This window comes from Parus major, chromosome 2 (genome assembly GCF_001522545.3).
Source record: "Parus major isolate Abel chromosome 2, Parus_major1.1, whole genome shotgun sequence".
Lineage (NCBI taxonomy): Eukaryota > Metazoa > Chordata > Aves > Passeriformes > Paridae > Parus > Parus major.
The window spans coordinates 133,260,905-133,286,356 of NC_031769.1; the positions used below are offsets into that span (position 1 = coordinate 133,260,905).

At 37.3% G+C, this 25,452-nt stretch overlaps 1 protein-coding gene across 1 annotated transcript in view; it reads right to left on the bottom strand.

The window, feature by feature from the left end:
- Positions 1–710: 710 nt before the first annotated feature.
- The window catches only part of RSPO2 (R-spondin 2), a 105,281-nt gene continuing 80,539 nt past the window's right edge, over positions 711–25,452 (bottom strand). Inside the window, exon 5 of the mRNA XM_015650023.3 lies at positions 711–2,816. Within this exon, the coding sequence (XP_015505509.1) occupies positions 2,707–2,816 (110 nt within the window). The 3' untranslated portion in view covers positions 711–2,706. The remainder of the gene's footprint in view (positions 2,817–25,452) is intronic.

The following is a 25,452-nucleotide window of genomic DNA, read 5'->3' on the forward strand; positions in this document are numbered from 1 at the left end:
ATTTTATCAAGGAACAGTATCTGAAGACAGCTTCAAGGTAGACCTGTTTCAAGCAAATATTTGGACAGCTGATCTCTCAAGGTCATAGACTCATCAAATCATGAAATATCTCAAGTTGGAAAAGACCCATAAGGATCACTGAGTCCAGTCCCTGCTCCTCAGAGGAGTACCTAAAACTAAACCACTTTACTGAGAGCATTGTCCAGACACTCCTTGAACTGTGACAAATTTGGTGCCATCACCACCTTCCCTGAAAAGCCTGTGACCAAAGAGGTTCTCTCAGTGCAAACCCTTTTCCTAATGTCCAAGGAACTGTTGATTCCAACCTCCAAAGTATGGTCCTACAAAACCCCAGTGGTGTGAACACACTGACAGGGTGCACCATGCAAAGGCAGGATGTCTAGGACAAAGGAGGAAATACCAAGGGCTACTTTGGGATAATATTTTTAATTCTACACTCCCAGCTCTAAATATTAAGGTGAACTGGGACAGGAGAAATCAATGTATATCTAATGTCTTCTGAATGTGAGAAGTGTCTCATATAATGTATCTTTTCAAATGAAACAGTTGTATGGGAAACCCTCACATTTTTTACACCAGTGGAAGAAAATCTGCATCTCCCCACCCTCTGCAATTTTTCTACATGCATGAAATTCATAAAGAATATGCTATTTGAATTAAAAAGGACCAAAAATATTTTACTCAGGAGCTTGTGACATCATTTTATTGTATTTTGTAGCATTCTTTCCATGACATGCCTAATACAATATTTGTAACCACTACTGAAAGGTTTGTATGAGGGCATTAACTGCACTTACAGCCAAATCTGATAACCAATAAGCAAACAGACAGCTACAGTTCTTCTTGTCTTTTTTCTGTTGTTTTTTTTGAAGTGAGCATTTTATGTCCAAAATCGCATCCCAGCATTAGAACAATCTTGCTATCTGTAACATTATTATGTTCTAGGTGAATATGAACATACAGTGAAAACCTCACAGTTGAGTGGAAGTCCACAGGCAGTTTGATGGAACATTCATATGTGTCTAACTACTGCACATTTTGGTAGTAACACTTGTCATAGCTAAACACAGATATATTTGTGCTTATAGATGCTTTATTTTCCTAGTTTATTTGAAAAGCATGTAACCCATAAAACTGGTATTTGTGGGATTTTTCTAAAGTATATGTCAAAAAGAGGTATGTGGATGTCTGGGGTCTGTTTTGCTGTTTCATTTTTTTGTGTAGGTCATATGCAATTTTCAGCTCTAAAAGTGAAATAATTTTTCTTTTCTTAAGTGTCAGCTTACACAACATGCATTTAGTGTATGCTTTCCCTGTCGGGTATCCAAAAATCACCTTGAATGATAGCCAAATAATTCTAGATTACCAAATTACATATCCTGAGTGATTTTAATGTCCTACACAGAAAACTGCCTCCACCTCTTCCCCTGAAAAAATGTCACAAAGCAAACAACAGCTGCAGAATAAATTTGTTAAGCTTCTACAAATAATTGGCAATAGTGGGACATTGGTGTTTTCTATACTTTTGAATGGTTGACTTCACATGACTTTTATTTTGATTCGTCCTTATTCAGGTATTTTTGTTCTTATCTGACCGCATCAGGACTAACTGAAATAAAACACTGTGCATTACATTGGAAAAAAAAACAAAACAACAAAAAAAACCTACACATACAGTCTTAGATACCAAGAACTTTACAATTAATTTCTCTCCTGACACTCAAAACTTCTATCATCATTGTGCCTCATCTTAAAAAACATTAAACTTCTTTTTCTGAGACAAAATATATGGGGCTGAGACAGAAGTACTGAATAGCAGAAAGAATTTGTGGATTACTGCTCTGGCAAATATACTTCAGAGCTGACACTCCATTGTGAGTGCAAGGTAGTTTTGCAAATGAGTGTGCTTTTCAAATCCAGAAAAAAAAAATCCAGTTTGTAGCTATTGAGGAACATGAGAAGATACTTAAAACATAGCAAAAAGTAAACATTTACTGGATTATTCAAAAGTATATTACTAGAACCAACAGGACATACCTTTAAACATGTATAAAGTATTATACATAAAAATGCATAGATGTACAGTAAATATGTTCATTTATATGTAGACAGAGTAGTATGTACACACAGAGTCTGTTGTGCTTCGGTGAGTCTAAGCAGTGAATCCTGCAGCACGTTGTCTTAAAGCAGTTTTATTATACAACTGTGTCAACGTAGCAGGTGGGAGAACAATGTACATTAACACTAAGCAGGTAAGTCATATCCATTTACTCTTGAAATGTACAAATATAGGAAACAAAGGCCATAAATGCAATTGTACCTACACCTCCAAGACTTCCTTTTTTGCTTATTTATTTAAATATGCACAAGTCCACCTACTGGTGCTGCGTAGGTTTCTTTCCTTGTCAGCATGTTGACCAGAACAATATCTCTGATGCACTTCAGGACCACTTCCACTGATCCAGCTTAGCGCCCTCCCGACCTTGAAGACTTCAGGTCAAAAATGAGAGGAAAAAATAAAATAAAAAATATATAAATAAAACAAACAAGCTTGTGGGCTTTATTTTCACAAGTTATTTGCCACCAATACTGTCAAAGCAGCTGAATTGTAGTGCATCCATGGGCAGGAGCATATAGCAGCTTTTGTGCACTTTGCAAAAAAATACATTAAAGAAAATCAAGTCTTTACTGGCTTGTTTTATCGGTTGCTAAAAAGATGCTGTGCTGCTTCTGAGCCCTTTCCATCAAATTCTTTTTCTTCTTTTTTTTGTCCTTCGTTTTTGCTGGCCTTCTCCCTAAAATAATAAATAAATAAATAAATAAATAAATAATTAAAAAGGAAGAACAAATAATAGCAATTAGTTAAGTAAAGAATCCAGAAGTGATAAAAACCCCAACAAAAACAACTCAGTGGTACCAAAATTATCAATAGGGACTGCAATGGTAACGCTGGCTAAAGAGCTTCAATGATCAGTGAAAACAATTTTTCAATGTGTTATAAAAGGAAGCAGGATCTCCGACTGTCATCACTAGTCCACAGGCACAATTTTTCTAGTATGAGTAACCATGTTGATGCAGGTTTCATTTCTGGCAGGGGGAGTTACACAAGCAACATTATGCAAGTGCCCAAGGCCCAGAGCCAAATGAGTATGCAGACTCCTTACTCACTGGAAGCTGGATATATGCCTTAGACCCCTGTGTAAATTTGCTTGAGTGAGTAATCCTATTTAAGTCATGTCCAATACATGTGTGATTTAAATGAGAAATGAGGCATCACAGCCCAAGAACTTGGTTGGATGCCACCCTACATGCTTTGGCAGAGACAGTGCCACCTCTGCAAAGATGTGTTGTTATTGCTTATTAGTACATTGTGCCTAATTCTCACAGTACATAACTGTGCAGAAACAAAAAATTTAATTACATGCTTCTACTATTGGAAGTTCACTGAAAAATAAACAAAATTGGGAAATCAGGGTCAATTCAGAAAAAAAAAAAAGTTTACAAGCTTTTTGAATAAGAAAGTTTTTCCTGTTTAGCTCTAATAATAAATCAGTGCCCTTTGGTTATCTCAGCAGATAGCATGGACAGAAAAAATGTCAGATACAAAGGCCCTCATTGAGCAGTGCATTACCTTTTAAGTATATGTTTAAATCCTATCAAGTCTAGTAGGATTTAAGGAGACGACCAAATGTTGTCGGATGTGAGAATGGTCTGGATTTTCTTGGCAGTATCATATACTAAAATATGTGATCAATGGTAAAAAAATAAGGTTATTAAACTCTAGAAGCACCAATTTTGTAAATTTTCAGGAGCACTTAATGAACTTAAGAAAACAGTAAAAAAAATTCAGTTAGCAGATTACATAAAACTGAGAAAATGCATTTTCCACCTACATTGTCAGTGCATTATTAATTGGGAAAAATGTTTGCCAGTCTGTTTTTTCTCTTTGTTTCTTAATTAAAAAGGCCCAAACCAGTGCAAAGAGTTTTTTCTCTATTTGATAATAACACTGAATAAATCTGATTCTAAAATTATCAAAATTTATGATTAATTAAAAATATATACATACTTACATATTTGTAGTACACTTTCTGGGCTACTATTCTCTAGGAATTATTGAAGTACTTGTATATAAAACAGGGCAGGACATTAAGGTAACCAGCATATGAGTTTAGTCCATATTAAAAATCATAAGGGTCCTTGGAGTTTACTTCTGCTTCTCATTAAAGTCTGGCATTAAAGTTACTATGGCATTTTGCCATTTTTAAATCTAGGTAATCCTACACAATAAATCCTCAGTCCAACCAAGCATTAATCAAAGCAGCTTTTAAGTTAAAACTCCTTAGTAACAGTGTATCTAATGACAAGGCACACCTAATGAGGTCAGAGGGAAGGAACACTTGACACAAAGTGACATTACAATAAGGTGGTTTGAATTATAGAAACTTCAATATATACTTATGGAATTCTACTAGTTGGTATAAATTAAGGCATCAGAACTTGCAGGAATGTATTATTCAACACTGTATTTATTCTAACTTGTACTTTCAATATTCTAAATTTTTTTTACCCAAATATTTGAAATGCTTATTAAGGATGAGTAGATGAGAGGAAATAATACGAGAAAAGTGACCAATTATGCTAGTCAATTGATGCTCACAAGACCAGCAGAATCAATAGGAGCTTTAGTGGAAATTTGCTACCCAGTTTGCTCAGTGATCTTACCTTCTGGGGTTTTTCACTAAACAGACCAATCAGTAAAAGAAATATAAACTTCAGACAGTGTCTCATCTAGTCTCTCTAAGACCTCCTCCAGACAACTAGATTAATTTCTTATTAAAAATTTAAGGTTATGAAAGATCCTATTATTTTTCCTCTAAAAAACACGAGTTATGTTTTTTAGATGATAAACTGACACACAACACAGTTGGTATCTCTGTCTAAGCCTTAGAAACTAACTCCTGTGACACAAACATCAAATCAAATTGCCAGCACACTCCCCAGATGATATGCCTAAAATAGAAATTAATGGAGTTCTATGATTTGACATCACCATGCAACAAGCACACTATGAAGCAGCAATTTTCTCTGTACCTGCCTTCTTATTCCAAGGGACACCAAAGGGTGAATTACCTTCTTCTGCATGTGCTGTGGACTAGCTACCCATGCAGAGACAGCATCCCTAAGCCACCAATAACTTCTGTTAGGAGCTTATAACTCAAATTGCCCTGTTGTACAGATTATGTTTCATTATTTTCAGGACAATACTAAATCACACAGAAAATCCAGATGATTTGGTGATGCTAAGATTCCCAAATTCCACATACCATTTTAACCAGAAAACTGAATATAAAAGGTATTTCTTGGGTAACCATCAGTTCCCATATTGTTAGTAGAACACAACAGAGATTAGAAATTAGCAAGAAAAAACTGATTATAAATACTAGAGTTTAAACAATGCATGTTATTGGAATCCCCATTCATGAGAACTTTTATTAAATGCGGACTTCAATTACAGTGTTTATCAGCAGAAGCACAGTGAACAGAAGTATCTTCTGAATATCTTGTTACAGACATCTTTTGAAGAACATTATGATATGCAAAGTAGGTTCTCTGAGAAGATCTGTGAGCCATTTCCCTGACTGGAGGGCAGTGGGATGAGGACAGGAGGAGACTGTCCCTGGGACAAGGATGGCAGCAGTTACCTCTGCTCCGTGTCATGGGTCAGGTGTGGACAACTCCACGTGCAGGTTGTGTGCACAACCTTCCCCACACCCTGCCACGCTCACTTCCTGCTCCTTAGAGCAAGAGCCCTAACCCCAAGTTATCTCTCCATAGGAAGCAGCAGGGCTCTGCCATGCTTGGCTCTGCTGTGTAGTTGAAAAGGAGTGGATTTTTTTAGCAGCACTGTATTACAGTCCAGAACCTGCTGTAGAACAAAAAAGGTAATTCCTGACTGAAGCAGATGAGGAGGGTGAGTGAAAGGACTCTGTCTCTTTAGAGGGGTTTTATCACCACCACAAATAGGCTATAACATTATTGTACAGGACAGAAAGTGATGATACAAGAGAACTGGAGAGGGATTTCTCACAAGGAAGGGCATGTTGTGATAGGGCAGGAAGAAACAGCTTTAAACTGAAGGAGGATTGGTTAAGATTAGATACAAGAAGAAATTCTATACTGTGAGGGTGCTGAGGCACTGGAACAGATTGCCCAGAGAAGTTGTACCTGCTCCACCCCTGGAAGTGTTCAAGGCCAAGGATGGAGGAGGCTTTGAGCAACCCAGTATAATGGAAGGTGTCCCTGCCCATGCATGGCAAGACGGAATTAGATGATCTTTAATGTCCCTTCCAACCCAAACCATTCTATGTTTATATGACTATCTGAAATATTAAGTCTGATCCAACTGCCTTATAAACCCCTCCTAATAGGAAGCAGTATCCAAGGAAGCAAACAATCCGTTGCCCTCCCTAGTATCCACAGTCAACACTTACCTTTTAAGTGACATTACCTCCTTCCTAGTGGAAGGATGCTCATCTGTCAGCTGGCAAATGCCTGCACCTTGTTTATGCTTTCTGGGTTATGGGTCTCCAGATCAGGCCTCATCTTCAATCTTTGTTTTATTTTTTTTTAAGACTTTAACGCTAGCAGCAAGGGGAGCAAATACAAGTAATTCATGCAAGGAGCAGGATATCTGAGCACCGTTCAGGTTCCAGCATTCTTATATTTATTTTGACTGTGTTTTCCCTTGCATAGTAACTAGCTAACTAGCAGTTCCTTGGAAAGCATTTTTTGTCTCTGACTGTCTAAAAACAGGCTCCTCAATTTCTGTTATCAAAGTCAACTATGAAGATGATTTACATAATTTGCTTAATTCTCTGTAAAGTCATATGTATACACTGAAATATATAGGGCCCAAGAAAAATGAGAAATGTAGCTGAATTCACTGTTCAACTACATACCAAAAAAAGCCTTGAAAGCCCAGTCTATCATTCTGTATCTCGCATTTCTGCACAGGTTATTTTTGCAGAAGCAATATTGGTAAAGCTATTAATATAAACTCTTTATTCCAATTTTTAAAATTCAGTTTTGCAATTTGCTTTATAAATTTCCTATGAGTAAGTCTTTATTTTCTTATTAACTTATCCCAATGGGTGGTGTCTTTACAGTGTTATTCATAAAACTTCTGTTAGAACCACTTAGTTCTGCTAGGTAGCTGGGAAACTAATATGCTATGCAATAAAATATTATCATTAGCTAACTATGTACCATGTATTTTAATGGAAAAATAAAGGTAATTGTCCAATAAGGACATGCATATAGGTTACCATGCAATTATAACATGAATTCCTAAAAAAAACATTTCTTATACTAGACCCAGCAATTGTTTATACACCAAAGAATAACAGCTACAAAATAACTGCAAAAAGAACCTTAAGGTGGATCTTGCTGGGCTATTTTTCTTCATTTTAGGTAGCTTTTGTACCATTTTATCAGTGTTCCTTGTACAATTCATGCACTTGTGCTCAGTTCTCTGGTTTGTCTCATACCCCAAGCTGAAAAATGCTTGGAAATAGTGCATATTTCTTCTGGATGGACCCACCTGGTCAACTGGGGATACATGTCACCTGCTTCAGAAGGAGCATTTATCACCTTCTTACAGCTGCAAAGGCAGCTTTCTCCAGACAGAATTTGGGCAGCAGTTTCCTAACACCTAGGGCAGTCCTGGCCCTCCAGAGTTAAAAGGCAGCAAATGTATTCACAGGGACTCCCAGCCACATTTCTTGAGATTTTTGACTCAGCCAGACCAGTTCAGGGTCTGAATTGTCCCTCATCTGGTGTACAGACACTGCTGCACGTACTGCTGCTAACAAATGCTGTCCATTGGGAGTTTCAGCAGAGAAAGTACAGTATACAGCCACAGGAGGGCAGCAGCTTTAAAACATTTAATACAAGGGAAAAACAAAACAAAACAGCCATCTGCAGTTTTATTTCACAGTGTAATTTCAGCAGTCTTACATACAAATCATCATATTAGAGCTATCAGAATGCTTAGTACTCCCTTCCTTATTTAAAACATTTTTCTCTTCTATTGATAATTACTCAATGATGTGATTTACATGTGTGTGCCTGTTTCCCTTCTGTGGATTTTCATACACAGAATTTTCATTGCTGGCAGCAAAGGCACAGGGGCGTCCTAAGATAACAGCAGACCCTGCTAAATACACCTTTTTTGTCTTTTCTTCCCTTTCACTTGTCCTCTTAGGAGCTGCACATTTGTACATCATGATCCTACAGCCACGGCTCTACCACAGACCTCGTGTGGCAGCATTTCATCCATGTGGGAAGCTAGAAAAGTTATTAAGTGATATTACTGAAGGATGGCAACATCAGGGAACTAATGACAGCAGTGGAAAGATGATGGATACTCAGTGGTTCACCAGTCAACGAGATCAACTGACAAGAAAGATGGCAAGTCATAGAATCATGGAACAGAATTATTAAGCTTGAAAAGGTCACCTAAGATCATCAAGTCCAACAACTGATAAAGGACCACCACCACGTTTGCCACTAAACCATGTTACAGTCATAGAATCACAAAACCATTTAGGCTGGAAAAGACCTCTAAGATTGAATCCAGTCATTCACCAGCTTGTCAACTAGACCACAGCACTAAGTGTAATGTCCAGTCTTTTCTTGAGCACTTCCAGGAGCGGTGACTCCACCGCAATGCAAGATGTAACCAGAGTATGTATTCTATTACCATCTGTTAAAACCAGGTGTGGCAGTGTTCTTTATCTCTTCCCCAGCCATCCTCCCTCCAGAGGGATATCTTCTGTTAATGGGCCATTGGGTCTCACTGCATGACTGATAAAATTACATCATCCCATTGGGAGATGCTCCACCCAGAGGGAGGAGCCAAGCATTCCTACCTGGATATAATCTGAGACTGGGAACATCATAGGCAGCCTTATCCACTGGATTCCCAGAGGAAAACAGGACCCATCTACACCACCACCAGACCTCCAGAGGAAAACAGCACCTTTCTACAGGATCATTGCTTCAACAGAAACAGATCTGTCACTCCAAGGAGGCTGAAGCCACCATTTAATCAGACTGCTACCAACACCTGACCAACAGGGTGTCAGGTTGTATTCTGACTCTGTCAATGGGTTGGGGGTTTTTTTTACTACTTCATTTTATTTTAATTTTCCTAGTAAATAACTGTTATTCCTATTTCCATATCTTTGCCTGACAGCCCCTTGATTTCAAGATTATAATAATTCAGGAGGGTGAGTTTACATTTTTTCCATTTCAAGGGAGGTTTCTGCCTTCCTTAGCAGACACCTGTCTTTTCAAACCAAGACAGTTTAACAACTTTTTTTGTGAATAAATTCTTTCTGATGTCCAGCCTGAACACAGCCCTGGCACAGCTTGAGGCAATGTCTTCTAATCCTGTCACTTGTTGCCTGGGAGAAGAGCCTGACCCCTACCTGGCTACAATCTCCTTTCAGGTAGTTGCAGAGAGCAGTAAGATCTTCCCTGATCCTCCCCTTCTCCAGGGAAACACCCCCAGCTGCCTCAGCCATTCCTCAAGTCAGCTTCTGGAGGAGCCCCCTCTGGCAGGAATCTGGTCATGCACAGACCCACAAATGCCTCATCACTTGCTTTGCATTTACACCACACATCAAGCTACACATAAACACCAACTGCAAAAATCCCAAAACCAAGCAAATAAAGAATTCAGTACAGAAATTATTCCCCAGAAATAATTTATTTCCCAGGGATTTCAGTTAAAAATTCTGGATACCAAAACTGCCAGAGAAATGCACAAATTCTTAAGAAATCTTATAAACACACACTCAATGGAAAAAAAAAAAAAATAATTCCTCACTGTTACAGAGTCATCCTCTTCCTAAAGCATGATTTACAAATCGACACTGACAAGTGGCCCACAAGAAGGGGACACACAGAGATTTAATAACTTTGAAAACCAAAACTCATGAGCTTCTCTACCAATTTCACCTGCTACTGAATTCATGACAATTTTCCTAAACTAGTTTTCAGTTGTGGATTTTTTAAATGCTATAACATTTAGGCTGAAATTGGCTGTGCTCAATAAGTGCTTTTGGAAGAAATCAGCCAAAGTAAAATACCCTTTTGGACAAGGAGTGAAAAACATTTGGTCTTGGATGGTGACACTGGGATAAAAATAAGGATGAGGAGATGCAACAGAAAGGGTCAAATGTCAGAAGCCACTTCCTCGTTGAAAATGAGAAACCTCATTTTCCTGGGTGAATTTCTGATGTCATTTGACAAAGTCTTGTGAACCCATATTTGCCTCTGAAGACACCAGAAGGGACAGAATGATCACACAGAGTACATCAGCTGCCCACAATACCACTTCAAGCCCCCAAAGACCAGAATGTGTAGAGGTGGGCTAATAAACATTAACAAAGCACTGAAACATGGTAACAATGGATTTCACAAAAAGTAAGGAATTCTTAAATCATTCTTTCTTCATTTGCAAGAGTTAAATAATATTCAGCAAATGATGTCCTAGAACAATTATTGAATAAGAATACAAAATACCCATGCCATAATTACAGCCATCATCACAACAGATAAAAATAAGAAGCAAATGAAGGCACTTCTTCAGCTTTGAAATGCCTGAGTTTGCAAGCTTACTGGTCTTCTTTTATTCTTTTTGGTGTAATACTGGTAGCTAATGATATAAATATATATTCCCAGCCTAACTAAATTAATAATAGTGGACTTATTGTTCCAAAACAAATCTGTGTTTGCAAAGTGGAATTCACTTATGCAAACACAGAGTTTGATGTTCTGTGTGCATTCTTGTCTATTTGATGTCAGCTTTCCTGATGAAAACAGAAATATTTCTGTCTTGAGTAAACCTTGCAATTTCTACACAAACCATTACAAAAGCACTTAGTGCAAAGCTGATCTGAGTGGTATCTTACACAGTTCCTCACATCCAGAATCCTGATCATTTATTTTCAACTTAATAATGTCATACTTTAGGTAAATTATTATATCTACCCCAAACACCACTTAGTGTTGCATATACTTGATGTTTGCATGCACCAGACATCAGCTACTGAGATGAAAGCTAATTTACAAGATTCAAAAACTAATTCCTCAGCTAAAAGAAATATCAAAATATCTCAAGTCCCTGCATTTAAATCCTGCTAGGTTTTTGTTTAGACATATCCATTAAGAAATTAAAGGTATTAGTAGTTAGGACAAGAATAAGCAAAGTGAGGTATTTTTTTTTCTCCCAAACTACGCATCTATTTTTCATCTGGCTTGAACACAAACTAAGCAATACTATAATCTGATGTTCTTTCCTTCTGGACAATATAGTATCATCAGACACTGCCATCTGTTTAAGAAATACTGATTCCTACACAAAGAATGGAATTTACATGAATGTTCAGTAGTTTTTTTCCCTCAACTTTAGAGCAAATTAACTGGGAAAAGAGTCATCATACACAACTGAACTGCAATGCATTTCCCACAGTGCAGTTTTCCAGCATATACAGTAGATGGCAGTGAGATATGAACTGAAAACTGGCTTGTACTTCCTACATTTCCAGGAATATTATTTTTCCTTTGTAGAAGCACATATTCATGAAAGAACATGGAAAGTGGAAGACTAGAAGTTCACAAACATACTCAGAGCAGAAAGCAAGAGTAAGCACTCTTAGGGAAAACTAGTAAACTCAAAGGGACATGGAAACTCTATAAAACTCTCATAGGAGACCCATATTAACTGAATATACAGATGCTCAAATGTTAGATACCACTGTCCTCTCAATCACAGTTGCATGAAAACAGGTGAGTCTCCACTGCAGCCAAAATATTTGTCTAATGTAAATTTAGCTCAGAATTCGAACAATATCAATATCAGTTGCATGCAGGGTACTCATTATTCTTATCTTAACACCATGTCAGATCAGATACTCTGCAAGCAGAGCCAAGCAAAATATTTACAATGAAAGGTTTGGGCTTGTTTATTTGCCTTCCTTTTTACAGAGAAATATAAAGCAAATTTAAAAATAATAAAATACTTACATTCTGTTTAGAGTATACATACACATGTATATGTATATAATATATACACATATATTCTAACTCTACAGGCAACAGTTACAGCTGAAAACTAATTGGTTTGAACTTCTCTTGGTTTGACTGGATAGTAATCTGACTTTAAATTCCTTCTGTTCTCTATTTCAGAATGGATTCTTTATTTTTCTTCCTGTTTCCAAGTGAATTTAATTAATTTTATTTTTCTCTCATCATATTGGAAATAAAAATGAATTCTATTGAAACATTTATTTGTGGCACCTCCAAGGTTTAATTTCATACTGGAAATTTGATTCAGCGAAGGGTTTCTTACAGAGAGGAAGATTATACTGAGAAGCTAATTTGTTTTAAAAGATATTTTCTTCTGTGGAATGGTATTTAGTCATGAAGACTTATTCCTTTTTTAATTCCCTTCAAGGATTTAGGTCAAGAACTGAGGAATAAATTTGTTCCAGGATCTTTTCCTTTTATTTTATTCCTTTTTTATAACTGAAACAGCTCAAAAATTATTTTTATTATCCCTCATGCCGCTCTTTAAGTATTGCACAGTAAATCCTATAGATGTTCAGGAAGAAAAGAGGCTAAATTAAACACCTGGCAACAAATTAAAGTACAGACCAGCAGGAAGACTCCTGAATAATTACTGAAAGTGAGTATGAGTGTGATATTTCTAATATGATGTAAAATTATTGCCTCATTCTTCTCGTGCAGTGAAGAGTGTAGCAGATGAACTGCTGCACCTGCACTGCTCACTGACACTTGCTGGATTTCCACTGTCAGAGTGCTCAGGATATTCACAGTGCCTGTCTGAATTTGGTCAGGTAGTCTCCGTTTATCCGTGGCTCCAGCACTGAATACAGTGCACACCTTTCTCTTCTCCACAGACATTTGATCACACCAGTGATCCAAATTTAGCTTTGAGGACTTTCCTTCCCCTGTGCATCCCACACATTATGGCCACAGAGTTCTCTGTCATAGTGCCAGGCCTGCATTACTAAATTCAGCAGTGTTAGAGAACCTCTCCAGACCCTATCTCAGTTGTCTGTCATGCTTTGGTCTGGGGCAGCACTGTCCATCCCAGAGAGGCAGCACAGGCCAGGGCTGCTCCTGCAGGCATCTCCCTGGCTTGGGAGCTCTGAGCCAAAAAATATGGATGTGGACAAGCTGTGCCCCTCGGTGCAGAGCCAGGCAACACCCCAGCAACTTTAGAGAAGTACTGTAGAGATAGTGACTATCTACCAACTGTGGCCATTTTCTGAGTTGTGTGGCTTTATCCCTAAATGTGTCACAGTAGCTTTCTTGCTGGCTTAATGAGAAACACTTTCCCAAGACTATGAGGCCCTAATAATTCCATACCTGCATACCTTTTCAAAGTCTGTAGACTAAATAATAAATATATAAGCAAATTAGGTAATACATGTCTCTTTTCAAATGCCTACACTTTACATTAAAATAGGTGAAAAAATGTTTTATTGCTTAAAACTTAAAGTGATGCAGTGATTAAAAATGAGAATTGGGTGAAGAGAACCTTTAGTGAGATCTCTTACATAAACATGAGAAATGAAACACTAGTTTCATATTCTGTTGAGGCTACTAACTTCTTGAAGAAATTTTTCCAATCTAAATACAAAGACAAGAGGAGGTGGAGGGCCCAATACTTTGGTAATTGTTCCAGCTGTTAATTGTTCCACCACCAGCATTTCTGCCCAATTCCCAACTTGAATTTTATTATGCAAGTATTATTTCCCATTATTCCTTGCTGTCCTAGATCAGACTGTAGATAAATATTTCCTACTCATCTGAGAAGTTAAACATATGGCAGATTTTATTCACCTTTCTTTAAACTTTATTTTGTAGTCCTCGTATAATTCTTTTTTATTTGTACCTGCAGTTTCCAACTAAACTATCCACTTAGTTTTCCAATACCTTCTAAAATACAAGTCTTAGTCTGGATGTCAGAATTCTGAAATTGATTTATTTTGCTTCTTCCTTATTACCAAAGTGATACAGAAAGGAACTGCATTTGAAATTTTTCTCTATATATTGTAGTGGACTCAAATTATTTATTTTGAGAAATGCTGTTTTTTTGGATGCCATTGCTCATCCTGCAGGTATGTTTTCCTAGTTCTAAAACTCTGATTCTCCAGAAAAACTTTACATTTAACTACATGAAAAGTAATTGTGATTGCTTTACCAAGCAACCTAAATTTTTCTTTTGGTCTACTCTATAGTATAGTTTACCATTATCCTCAGATTATTTCTTTATCTAAAAAATGTTTATATAACTGACTAAAACAGTAAGTAATGCTTACAGATACATTTAGAGGCCATCACCACTTCTTCCTAGCCATCCAGCCAGCAAGTGCTTTAATTTTATTTTGTGGTAAAGATAAAGAAAATTCAATAGGTCTATAAATGTCACAAGTCTGAACACATTCAAGTATGGTAGGTAGACTTGGACATGACTCCTGAGATGCTCCTGTTAGCTTCATTTCTATGGCTGCAAATGTTATTCCAAAAGGAACAAACTTTGCAGAAGCTTTCCATACATGAATGTATAGGCTTAGTCTTACAAAAAGAAATTCTGTTTTTAAAGCAATTATATTTGGTTTAACTCTTGTGATGGCATGAAAAAACCGAACAAAAAAAACCAAAACAACTTGGGTTGGACTTAACCATAAGCCTTTCATATCAGAAGCTGCAACAAGCAAGATGTGAACTCTCAAGGTGGTGCCACAGAGTTCAAGTCTTTATTTATCTTTACTATTGGAATGTAAGTCTAGGAAAAGCCACAAGACTTGAGCTTTATTTCAGAATGAAACCAGTATAACTACAATTAGAGGGAACGCCCCTTTTCTGAATCCAGCTGCAGCTGCTGGGGACATTTTTGTCCAAGCTCTTCCTCAGTGCCCACCAACTCAGCTCCCAGCTTTGCAGGCAGGAGAGGCCATATTAAAATTGTCAGCCCACAGAACCAAAGCGTCATGCCTGCACAAAGGATCAGCTCCACCAGTGCTGTTGGAGGCTGGATGGACAACTGTCCATGTGTGAGTCCCTTCTCTGGACAGCTGTGCACTCCTGTGTCCCTTCATCTTGCAGTATTGCATTTAGAAAAAATGGTATAACCCAAGAGAATGTACCCCTGAAATGCAGAACATAAGTTTCTTTCCTTTATCTCTTTCTCCCCAGTTCCCCTTATTGGTTGTGTGAATGTAATCTACCCTCCTCCCCCTGCCTTCAAAAAGAGGCCCTTATCAATATTCTTTTCTTTCCCTCCTGCTCTCCTTCTCCACGGGATCCCAAGAACAATAAAGCTGCACTTCCATCCAGCAAGGGAAAGGGCCTTGGTTTAGTTTCTCTGTTCTATGCTATAATATCTCCCCTGCTTCCCTGGCTACTGCAGGGTGGATGGTGGCTATAGAGAGACAGGGGATATAGAATTATAGGACATCTGGCACAGCTGTGCAATCTCATGTTCTTTCTCCAGATAGCTGTGCACTCCTGTTTCCCTTCTCCATACAGCTGTGCACTCCTGTGTTCCTTCTCCAGACAGCTGTGCACTCCCTTGTCCCTTCTCCAGACAGCTGTGCAGCCCCATGTACCTTCCTCTGGACAGCTGTGCACTCCTGTGTCCCTTCTCCAGACAGCTGTGCAACCCTGTGTCCCTTCTCCAGACAGCTGTGCACTCCCTTGTCCCTTCTCCAGACAGCTGTGCACTCCCTTGTCCCTTCTCCAGACAGCTGTGCAATCCTGTGTCCCTTCCTCCACAGCTGCAGGAACACCTACAGCAGGGCAGTGCTGGCCTCACGTACAGCAAGCACCCAGAACTGAACAAAGGCTTAGCTGAATATTTTTTCACTAAACTGAAATAAGCCCATGGCAATAAATTTATCCACAGGAACTATTCATATGCTTAAATATGCTAAATAACGAGTATGTATTTCAATCCTAAGTGCATCAGTGTCGAAACACATTGTACTTAAAAGCATGTATTTTTTACGTTCAGCACTGACCTGAAGAACACAACTAAAAAAATGCCTTTTTTCCCCTTCCAGAGGTAAGAGACTGATTTGCCAGGAGAATCAATGAATGAATGGTCTGCAGCATCTCTGTTACAGCAGCCTAGCACTGTAGATGTTTTCAGCACCACAACAGACTCTTTCAGATCCCCCTCATATACACAGCAGCTGGAGACACACTTGGCATCACATGACATAAGAGGCAATATAGCATGGTGTCCAATAATACATGTGGAGTGGAGAAACAGATTCTCTTCTTATTCTGAGACGTATCTGCAAGAAAGACAGTGCTATAACCTCGACCATCAGTTTAAACAACATGTCAAAACTAAATTGAAAAACTGAAGTTATTCTTGCATGAAAAATTTTAAAGTATATATTCACTGAAAATTCAACTGAAAGTTGAAGGAAAATTTGTGGATACTTTCTTAAGAAGAAAAGGAAAAAGAATACATGAAATAAACACAGCATGTAGCTTAAAAGCTACTTGCCATAAAAGGCTTTTCCTGACTGGAAGTTACAGTACAGATGTGCCTAAAAAACAGATGTACATCAAAGACTGTTGATTAGAAGCACAGAAAGAAGCAATTATCAGTTTCAGTTTTTTTTTTAAAGAAATTCTTTATTCTAATACCAATAAAACCCTAGTATGTACAGAATGATTCTATGGGTTTAATTAACCATATGAAAAATATAAATGTATGCGCTATTCCAGCTCCACATCATCAGATTCTTATGGCTACTTTGGGGAAGCTGCTAATGTATGCGAGATCTTGTCTTTATTATTTTGTGACAGTATTATTAAAGATTGAAACTGTTCAAGATATTTTTTCTGGGTTTTTTCTTTTTGTTTGTTTTTGGTTTTTTTGCTTAGAAATGCTTGATGCTAATAATTTCTTGTCTACCAGAGGTACTTCCACAAGTAGATATTGAGGCTAGCAGCCAGAGACTGGAATATAGTACAGCAGCACAAACCAGAATCCTTGCTAAACTGATGGCCAGCTGCAAGCACTACATCTTATGAATAAAATCAGTAACCTGGTGTGGTGGGTGGCATCCCTGGTCATGGCAGAGGGTTAGAACTAGAGGGTCATTAAGGTCCCTCCCAATCCAAACCATTCTAAGTTTATATGAAAATAAACAGAGCCAGAGCACAGGTTTGAACAGTCCTGAAACACTAACAGGTTCCTGGCATGTGCCAACTGTCTTCCAAGAATGCTACTTTCCTGTTTGTTTGTTCTTTGCAAAAGGTTAAGAGATGATAAAACATTCACCTAAGTCCTTGAGACTTCACTAACTTCAAATTTACAGCTATTTTTCAAGCTGAAAAATTTTTTACAGGTTAGATGCATGAGTGATAAATGCCTGGACTGGAATACATGGTCCTAAAAACCAGACATGCAAGTTGTGGTTTAACCTAGGCTAAACACTGCACAGCCATTTGCTCACTCCTCTTCAATGGGATGGGGGAGGAGAATTAGAAAAGAGGTAACACTCATGGGTTGTGATAAAGACAATTTCATAGGACAGAAAAGGAAGGGAAAATAACAATAACACCTATGATGATGATAGAATATAGAAAACAAGTGACGCACAGTGCAATTGCCCACCCAGTCTCTGAGAAGCAGCTGCTAGCCCCCAGCCAATTCCTCCCTGTTTTTTTCTTTGGCATGATGCCATATGGTCTGGAATATCCTTTTGTTCAGGTTGGGTCAGCTGTCCTGGCTATGTTCCCTCCCAGCTTTTTGTGCCACCTCCAACTCCTTGTTGTCAGGGCTGCATGAGAAGCTGAGAAGTCCTCGCCTTAATGTAAGCACTGTTCAGCAACAACCAACACCTAAGTGTGCTATCAGCATTATCATCCGAAATCTGAGCTCTGTACCAGCTACAATGAAGAAAATGAACACACATGTATGACTTTGGTTACATACTTGAACTGGCTGATACCATTTTAAGTGCTGGAAGGAACTATTAATTTGGACCAAGTTCAGCTGAATGATTATCAGCTTCTCACATTGAGGTATGACTGATCTCTACCAAACGCTAATTATTTCATCATGTTAACAAATACTCATTTCTTGGCCAGCACATTCATCACAATCTATTCCATATGTTGATTTAAACTGTCTTGTAAGATTGATAGTGGATGACAACTGGATCATTTAGGGTGCGACATACTTATCAAATTAGTTTCAAGCATCCTTTCAATTGTTTATTTTCTCTACTGAGACAATTAAACCACTATTACAGCCAGTTTCCTTCTCTCCAGCTCAGACTGGAAGCATTTTCTTCTCATTTACTGACTTCACAAAAATCCTTTCAAAATTCTGTCTGAATTTATTCTCCTTCCAGTTATGGGTAATATCTTCTAGTTTCCTTCTGTGTAGCTAAATAACTACTTACTTCCCAACACCAACTAGTTATTCTTCTTTAAACTTCTTTCCACACAGACAAGTTTTGACCACGTGATTTCTGTTGTTGCTCTTCTGTGTAAATAAACTTTAGGTAATAGCTCTTTCCTCAAACCTAATTTCAACAGGAAATGTAAAGCACTAACACACAGTTGAAAAGAAATGTTTGTAGTACAGAATAAGCATTTCTCACTGGTTTGTCTGTCAATTACAGGCAATTTAAATCTGTACAATTATTTGGATTACTAGTTAGAAACTGCCAGTGTTAAAGCTTGTTTCTATCACAACTATGGAAACATCCTAAGTAAGAGCAACAATGCAGATTGACCCTCATATCCCCATGCTGAACATTCACAACATGCATTAATTATTATTCATATGTAATTAACTAAACCAAAAAATCCTGCCACCAGCAATATGAGCATGACATCTAGAAGAAAGTTTTAAAATATACATTAGGATGTAATATCAACATCATACCACAAGTTACAGAGTTATTTATATATTTATATTTTCACTGATACACAGTCAGCTTTTCAAAGGAAAATATCTCAAATATTTAAATATTTCTACAATACTGAAAAAATTTGACCATTTTAAACTATGGATCTGCCCAACAAAACACACAGGCACATTTAAGAGTGATTAGTAAGGTAAGAGCAACAAATCAATTACTCATTGTCAGGAAATGTGTCTATTTAGATTAAGTGATCATAATATTATCTGTTTCCAACAAATACAATTCTCTGATCTTTAAACAATACATTATTTTGAAACACCTCTGATTTTATGAATTAGATGACTGATTTAGTTTTGAGTATTTGGATAAACATACAAGTGAAATTTTTGTGAATCAAGACTTTCCAAGCCAAGTCTCAACTGTGAGGGATTTTTTATGATTAAGTATGAATTCCTGGAAAACATGGTTTATCATAGAAAAGTTGGCAAAACTTTCATAGTATTTGCCCTAACAGGCGCCACTGTAATGGGCTGTAGAGCTATGAATAGGCCAAGTACAGAAGCTAAAACTAAAGCTGAACAATACAATATGTTACTAAGTGGGAAGATAGGGTTTTCTTTTTTTAAATTATAGTAGATGGGATTGATTTCACCCATAATTTACATAATAAACAACTTAACTAGCCTGATCCCATCATTTCTCAAAACATTGTTTTGATAAATTATTCTTTTCTGAAATTTCCTCTGGCAATGAAATTTTGGTCATCTTTGAAGAATTGATTTATTCTCTTCTTATGCATAAGAATTACTACTTGGAAACATAACTGAGCTTTCAAACAACAGACCAGATATAAGTTACTATTGCTAGCAGAATTTTGCTCATTCCATGCTGGCCATAAGTCTTGAACAATCACTGAAACTCAAATTTCACAAATCCTTAAAGCCTATGTGCATAATGTTATGGGCTGCAAGAGTCAGCTTGTGGCATTCGAATACAAAAACATGAAAGTGGCTGCTCTGGGTCAACCAAGGATCCACCAAAACCACTACTGCAGCAGTAGCCCAAAACTAACATGTCAGTAATAGCATAAAAGTAGGACAAGGACATGAACTCCCTTTCACAAGAAGCTTCTCTAACACAAGTAAGGCCTGGCATGTCCATGGTCATATGGAGGCACTTTCTGCAGAAGGGCTTGGAAACAGGTTTCTGCTGGGGAACATTTGTCCTGGTGGAACTCTTGTAAGTGAAAGCCTCAGCCTGACCTTCTGCCACTCAGGAACTTCTTCACCACTTCATGATGCTAATCCTGCAAAGCTGGTTAGGACCATGTAACTACGACATTCTGACTTCTGATTTTTCAGCTGATAATAGATCAGGACAAACTTTTTTGCACAAAAAGGACAGCTGACTTCGCATGAAACTGAAAATCTATGAAAGCAAGACTTTTTAAAAAAACCTCAAGACATGGATTGAATCTGCAAGTCTCCCATGTACTGCCAGAGACATGAGAGATCAGAAACAGTAAGAGAAAATGTGAACTGCTGTACGAGATTGCACTAATAGAGAGTAAAAGAAAGAGTGGAGATACAGCTCACCAGGACAGTGTTTTCACACAAAAATCAGGATATTCATTATCTTATGCCCTGAAAGCCAGGTCCATTCCTGACACGCTAGGTTGTGAATCTACTTCTGCCACTTAAAACTTGTAGCTCCATAGTGTCTCATACAAAAAAGTGTGCATGACTCCATCTCTAATTTAAATGCCTCCCAAATCAGGCACATAGTACCTGCATTTCATTATCTGAAGTTTACTACTATAAAAAATAATTGCATTTTTTGCATATGGCTTTCAAGTACCACAGTTTGGAAAGACTGGCCCAGGATGGTAGTTACAAAATATGAAAGCAAGTAGAGACATTAACTTCTGATAAAGAGAAGGGTTAAGACTCCTGTTATAAGCTGATTACATCTGACAACACACTGAAGTAAGACTTCTATCACCTTTGGGAAAGAAAAGAGAAAATTATTTTCACTGTGATTAAATGGGGTCAGAAAAGAGAAAGGCATCTGTTAATATTCTGTTGTGAGGCAAGCTTATTCAGCCAACTATTGTGTTAATGCAAATGGTAACAGTTTATTGCAGATGTGCAGTGGAATATAATGCAACCAAATCCTCTGGGCTTTTTGAAGTAGGAAACTATACACAGAAGATGTTGGTGTGTTTAATAACCATTATAAAAGAGAATTTTAAGCACAGTGCCCCTTGCCTCAACCACCAACACTGCAAATGTTCATTTGTAAATGTAATTTTGAAGAGACTAAGATTTAAGTCAACTAAGAAATCAAAGGCCAAGTGGTAAGGGATTTCAGGCTTCTGTACTGACATTTCAAGGCAGACAGAATCTTCTTAGTTTCTAGTCACTTACTATATTTATTTTAATTAATATTGTAGCAGAGAGAGATAGAGTGACTACAAAATTAGGGGAATTATTTTAGGATAGTAACAAAGAGACAAAAATGGTGTTAATGTCTCAGTTGTAAGAAAAGAGCATGCACAGTATAATAAAGAACTACATTCTACTTTCAGCTACATCAAGTAAACTGCATATATTTTGCTGGCATTATATATCTCATGTAAGTTCCCACCATTTTTTTTTCCATAGTGCTCTGCAAGTTTCAGAAATTTTCTCTACAATCACCCTCAGCGTTCCAGTGAGCTTCCCATCAGCTTCACATCAGTCATCTAGTCATATAAATTGTCCTTCCCTGGTAAAGCAACAGACTAAAAATGGTGGAACAAAATGTCAGGTTCTCTAAATTACATAGCAAGACAGCACATGTTATATCCCATTTTTTTTTTTACTAATAATGGAGAACCATGTAATTAATAAAAAACCATTAACTTTTTACCTCTGGCAATATGCTTGCTTTTTAAGATAGCTAGTATAACAATTTTGATTAATTTACCACCACTTCAAATTTGAAATTGAGCTATGCATAGCAGAGAATGGTTGAAGTTGGAAAAGACTTTGAGCTTAAAAAGATAAGTCATCTAGTCCAACATCTCCTGCTTGAGCGGGACCTTGCAGAGCCATTTGCCCCAGGCTGTGTTCAAATGGCTTTGGATGGCTTCCATCACTCCACAACTTCTTTGAGCAACCTGTGCCAGCACTTGGTTGCCTGACAGTGAAAAAGTGTTTCCTGACATTCAGAAGGAACGTCCTGTGTTTCAGTTCATGCCCATTGCCTTGTTTCCACTCTCTATTCAGGTATTTAAACACATTAGTAAGATCCCCCTGAGCCTTCTCTCTAGGCTGAACAGCTTTGCCTCTCTCTCTCAGCTCTTCCTCACAGCAGAGACTCCAGCTTCTTCAATCTCTTAACCTTTCACTGAACTCTCCATGTCCATGTCTCTCTCATGCTGAGGAGCCCAGAGGTGGACACACTACTCCATCTGTGGCCTCAGAACTGCTGAGTAGAGGACAAGGATCTCCCTCATCCCACTGCAATACCTCTCCTAGTACAGCAAAGGACACCATTCACCTTCTAGGCTGTAAAGGCTGTAATGGACATTGCTGGCTCAAATACGTAAATATATTGAGATTTCTTGTTTAAAGGCTAGATAAACATATCCCATTCACTTAGATAACCTATTAAATACGAAGTGGTATTATCACCAACCATCAAAATTATTGGGCAGACTGATAAAAATTATCACTCTAGATTAATTACATCAATTAATTTATTTTATACAGATCGAAAGAGCTTGCAAAATTGAAAGAGTGAATTATAGCATTAATGAGTAAAGAAAAAAAGACATACAGAGTAGAAAACTGCTCATTGAAGAAAAACAAAGTACAAGCATAGGAAGCAAAATTAAACTAGGGAAGTGGGGAGGAATATATCCAAACAGGGAGAAATGTGTCAAAAACTGAAGGAAGAAGAAAGCACACAGGTCTCCAGAAATAACTTTGCAAAGTGCTAGAAGCCTGGTAGTCACTAGACACAACCAATGCCATGACAGAAGAAATGCTGACATGTTGACATTTTGGTGAATTTGTGTTAAGTGATGCTTTTTGTAACCATCCACCAAATTAAGTAATTCATAATCTAATATAATGTTTTTAAAATTAAATATTTATGGTGGGTAGAAAACTCACGTCATTATGCATGTTTGTTGAGCTCAGAAACTTTGAAAATGGAGGTTTTGGTGAAGCTACAACAATTTCATGAATACTTGAAATTGTGATTTTCAATATGCACTGTGCCAGCAACTGTGTAAGACTGGATCTATCTTTGTACAAGCATCCCAAGTAGAGAGTCTCTCAATCAAACAGGAATATCAAATCTTGTCTCAGTACAGGACTGAAAAAATACACATGATTTGAATGGAATATTATGAAACACTATGAATTTTCTTTTTCTTCAAGCAACTTAAGAAAACATATCAAATTTTTTTGTGGTTATGTTAGAGAGCTAAATAAAAAAAAAATAAATACCCAGAAGTAGAAATGTCCCAATATGCACAGTGTGAGAAACAGACATGTCTCCTCTCCAAACTGCATTATTCCACTGAAAATCACTTCTTTTAGTAACCAAGAATTGGAATTCTAGGGTTATTTAGTAGACACATCTTGACATTTAGAAAAATATCTGTATATCAAGTATCACAATTATACACAGTACAATAGCAATATAATCATACAAAACAAAATACAATCCATTAACCACAATTTGAATATTTTCATATACTTTTGCAATTCCTACTTTTAACCAGTACTGGAAGCTCCAAAAAAAAGTTTGTTCTTATGGCAGGATTTTGAGAGATTTTACATTCCTTTTTAATGGTAAGACAAACTAAATAATGATCAAGACTTTTTGCAATGATATAGAAAGCTAAATATTCTTGAGGTCATGGTTAGGATTCTAGGGCTGTGGGTTAATATCCAGACTGTATTCAAAGATTTACTGTGCTACCATTATTCCAAACTAATATGTAATTCACAGGTAGCTACAACACAAAACTCTCTCTCCTTCTATTCTATTCCTTGATATAAGCCCTGCAAATATAGGGTATTTAACACTTGAGAATAAATTGTAAATATTTTCACTGATATCAAGCAACTCCAAGAATAGTGCAACAACATTTTTACTGCCAAACTGTTTCAAACTCCCATTTCAAAACCAGTCAGGGAGGGCTCCTTGTGGCATGTTCAGCACATCTGGCCACTAAGTTATTTGTCTTGTTTGGGCTGATATGTGTAACTGTAACTTAGTCAGAAGCATTTCATAAATTAGGATACTGCTTCTGAGGAAAACAAGAGAATATGATTTTATGGGACTGTTTGTAATCTACCATTTTATAATCTAGAAATTTAGTGTGGAGAAGTATAAGACTACAAAAATCTCCCAGCATGCTCTGCAATACCATTACTCTGGGCAGAAAAGACTAACTTTACGATGAACATTTTCACAAGCCCCTGAGGGATTTAGAACAGCAAGTCCATCTAGAAGTCAGAAAAGCATTTTTTATAGAAGCTGAAGGAAACTTTGAACTCACTCATCCCTCTTAAAGAATATTCTTCAGTAGCAAATGTTCAAAAGTGCTCAGCACTCCGTAGGGCATGATAATAACCAAACTACAACAACTACAAACTGTTACGGAACAAGTTTTTGAAAGCCTGAACAACAGCAGCTGTGTATTAAAAGAAACACCAATAGTGAAAGACTAAAATTATTCTAGCTGCAAGCATCTTCTGGAGTTAGGAAATACCAGCAAGCCTGGAATCTTGACTGTTGTCCCAATCTCTCTAATGTTGGGGTTTCAGCTTTTTGGGATAACACAGTAAGCTTTAGGTATAAATGTAAAATACTATATACACCAAACTTAATCAGAAAAAATCTAAGCACACACAAAATCTAAGTTCCCATATCTTAGCTAAATGTGTTGAGTGGTAGAAAAAAAAAAGCAGAATAATAAATGTTGGCCCTTGAGGTACAGTCACTCAGACAAAAATGTTTCTACATTTTAACATTATATACACAATTAGATACTGAATTTCCTAGTATTTTTCCATCAAAATAAAGCTAAACTGTAATAAACACTGTATGAAGCCTAATGCAAGAAAAACCTAGATCTGATTTTCGTTATCATTATTTTTATATACCTGGCAGAAAAACACTCCAAAACTTCCAAACTAGGCAAAGTACCTTTTGCATTTATCTTCAGAATGGTAAGATCACCATAAGTACATTTTAGCTCCTTTTTATGGAAAAATATGTTTGCTAGCAAATATGAGATTATGGAGCTTGTTAAGTATTAATTTCTGCCAAGCATAAACAATGTTTCTCTGAGTTACTACTGATTCATATGGCTCACAGTAGTAACTATTATCACTTCATTTTCTGTAAAATGGCCTGGGTTTGAGACCTC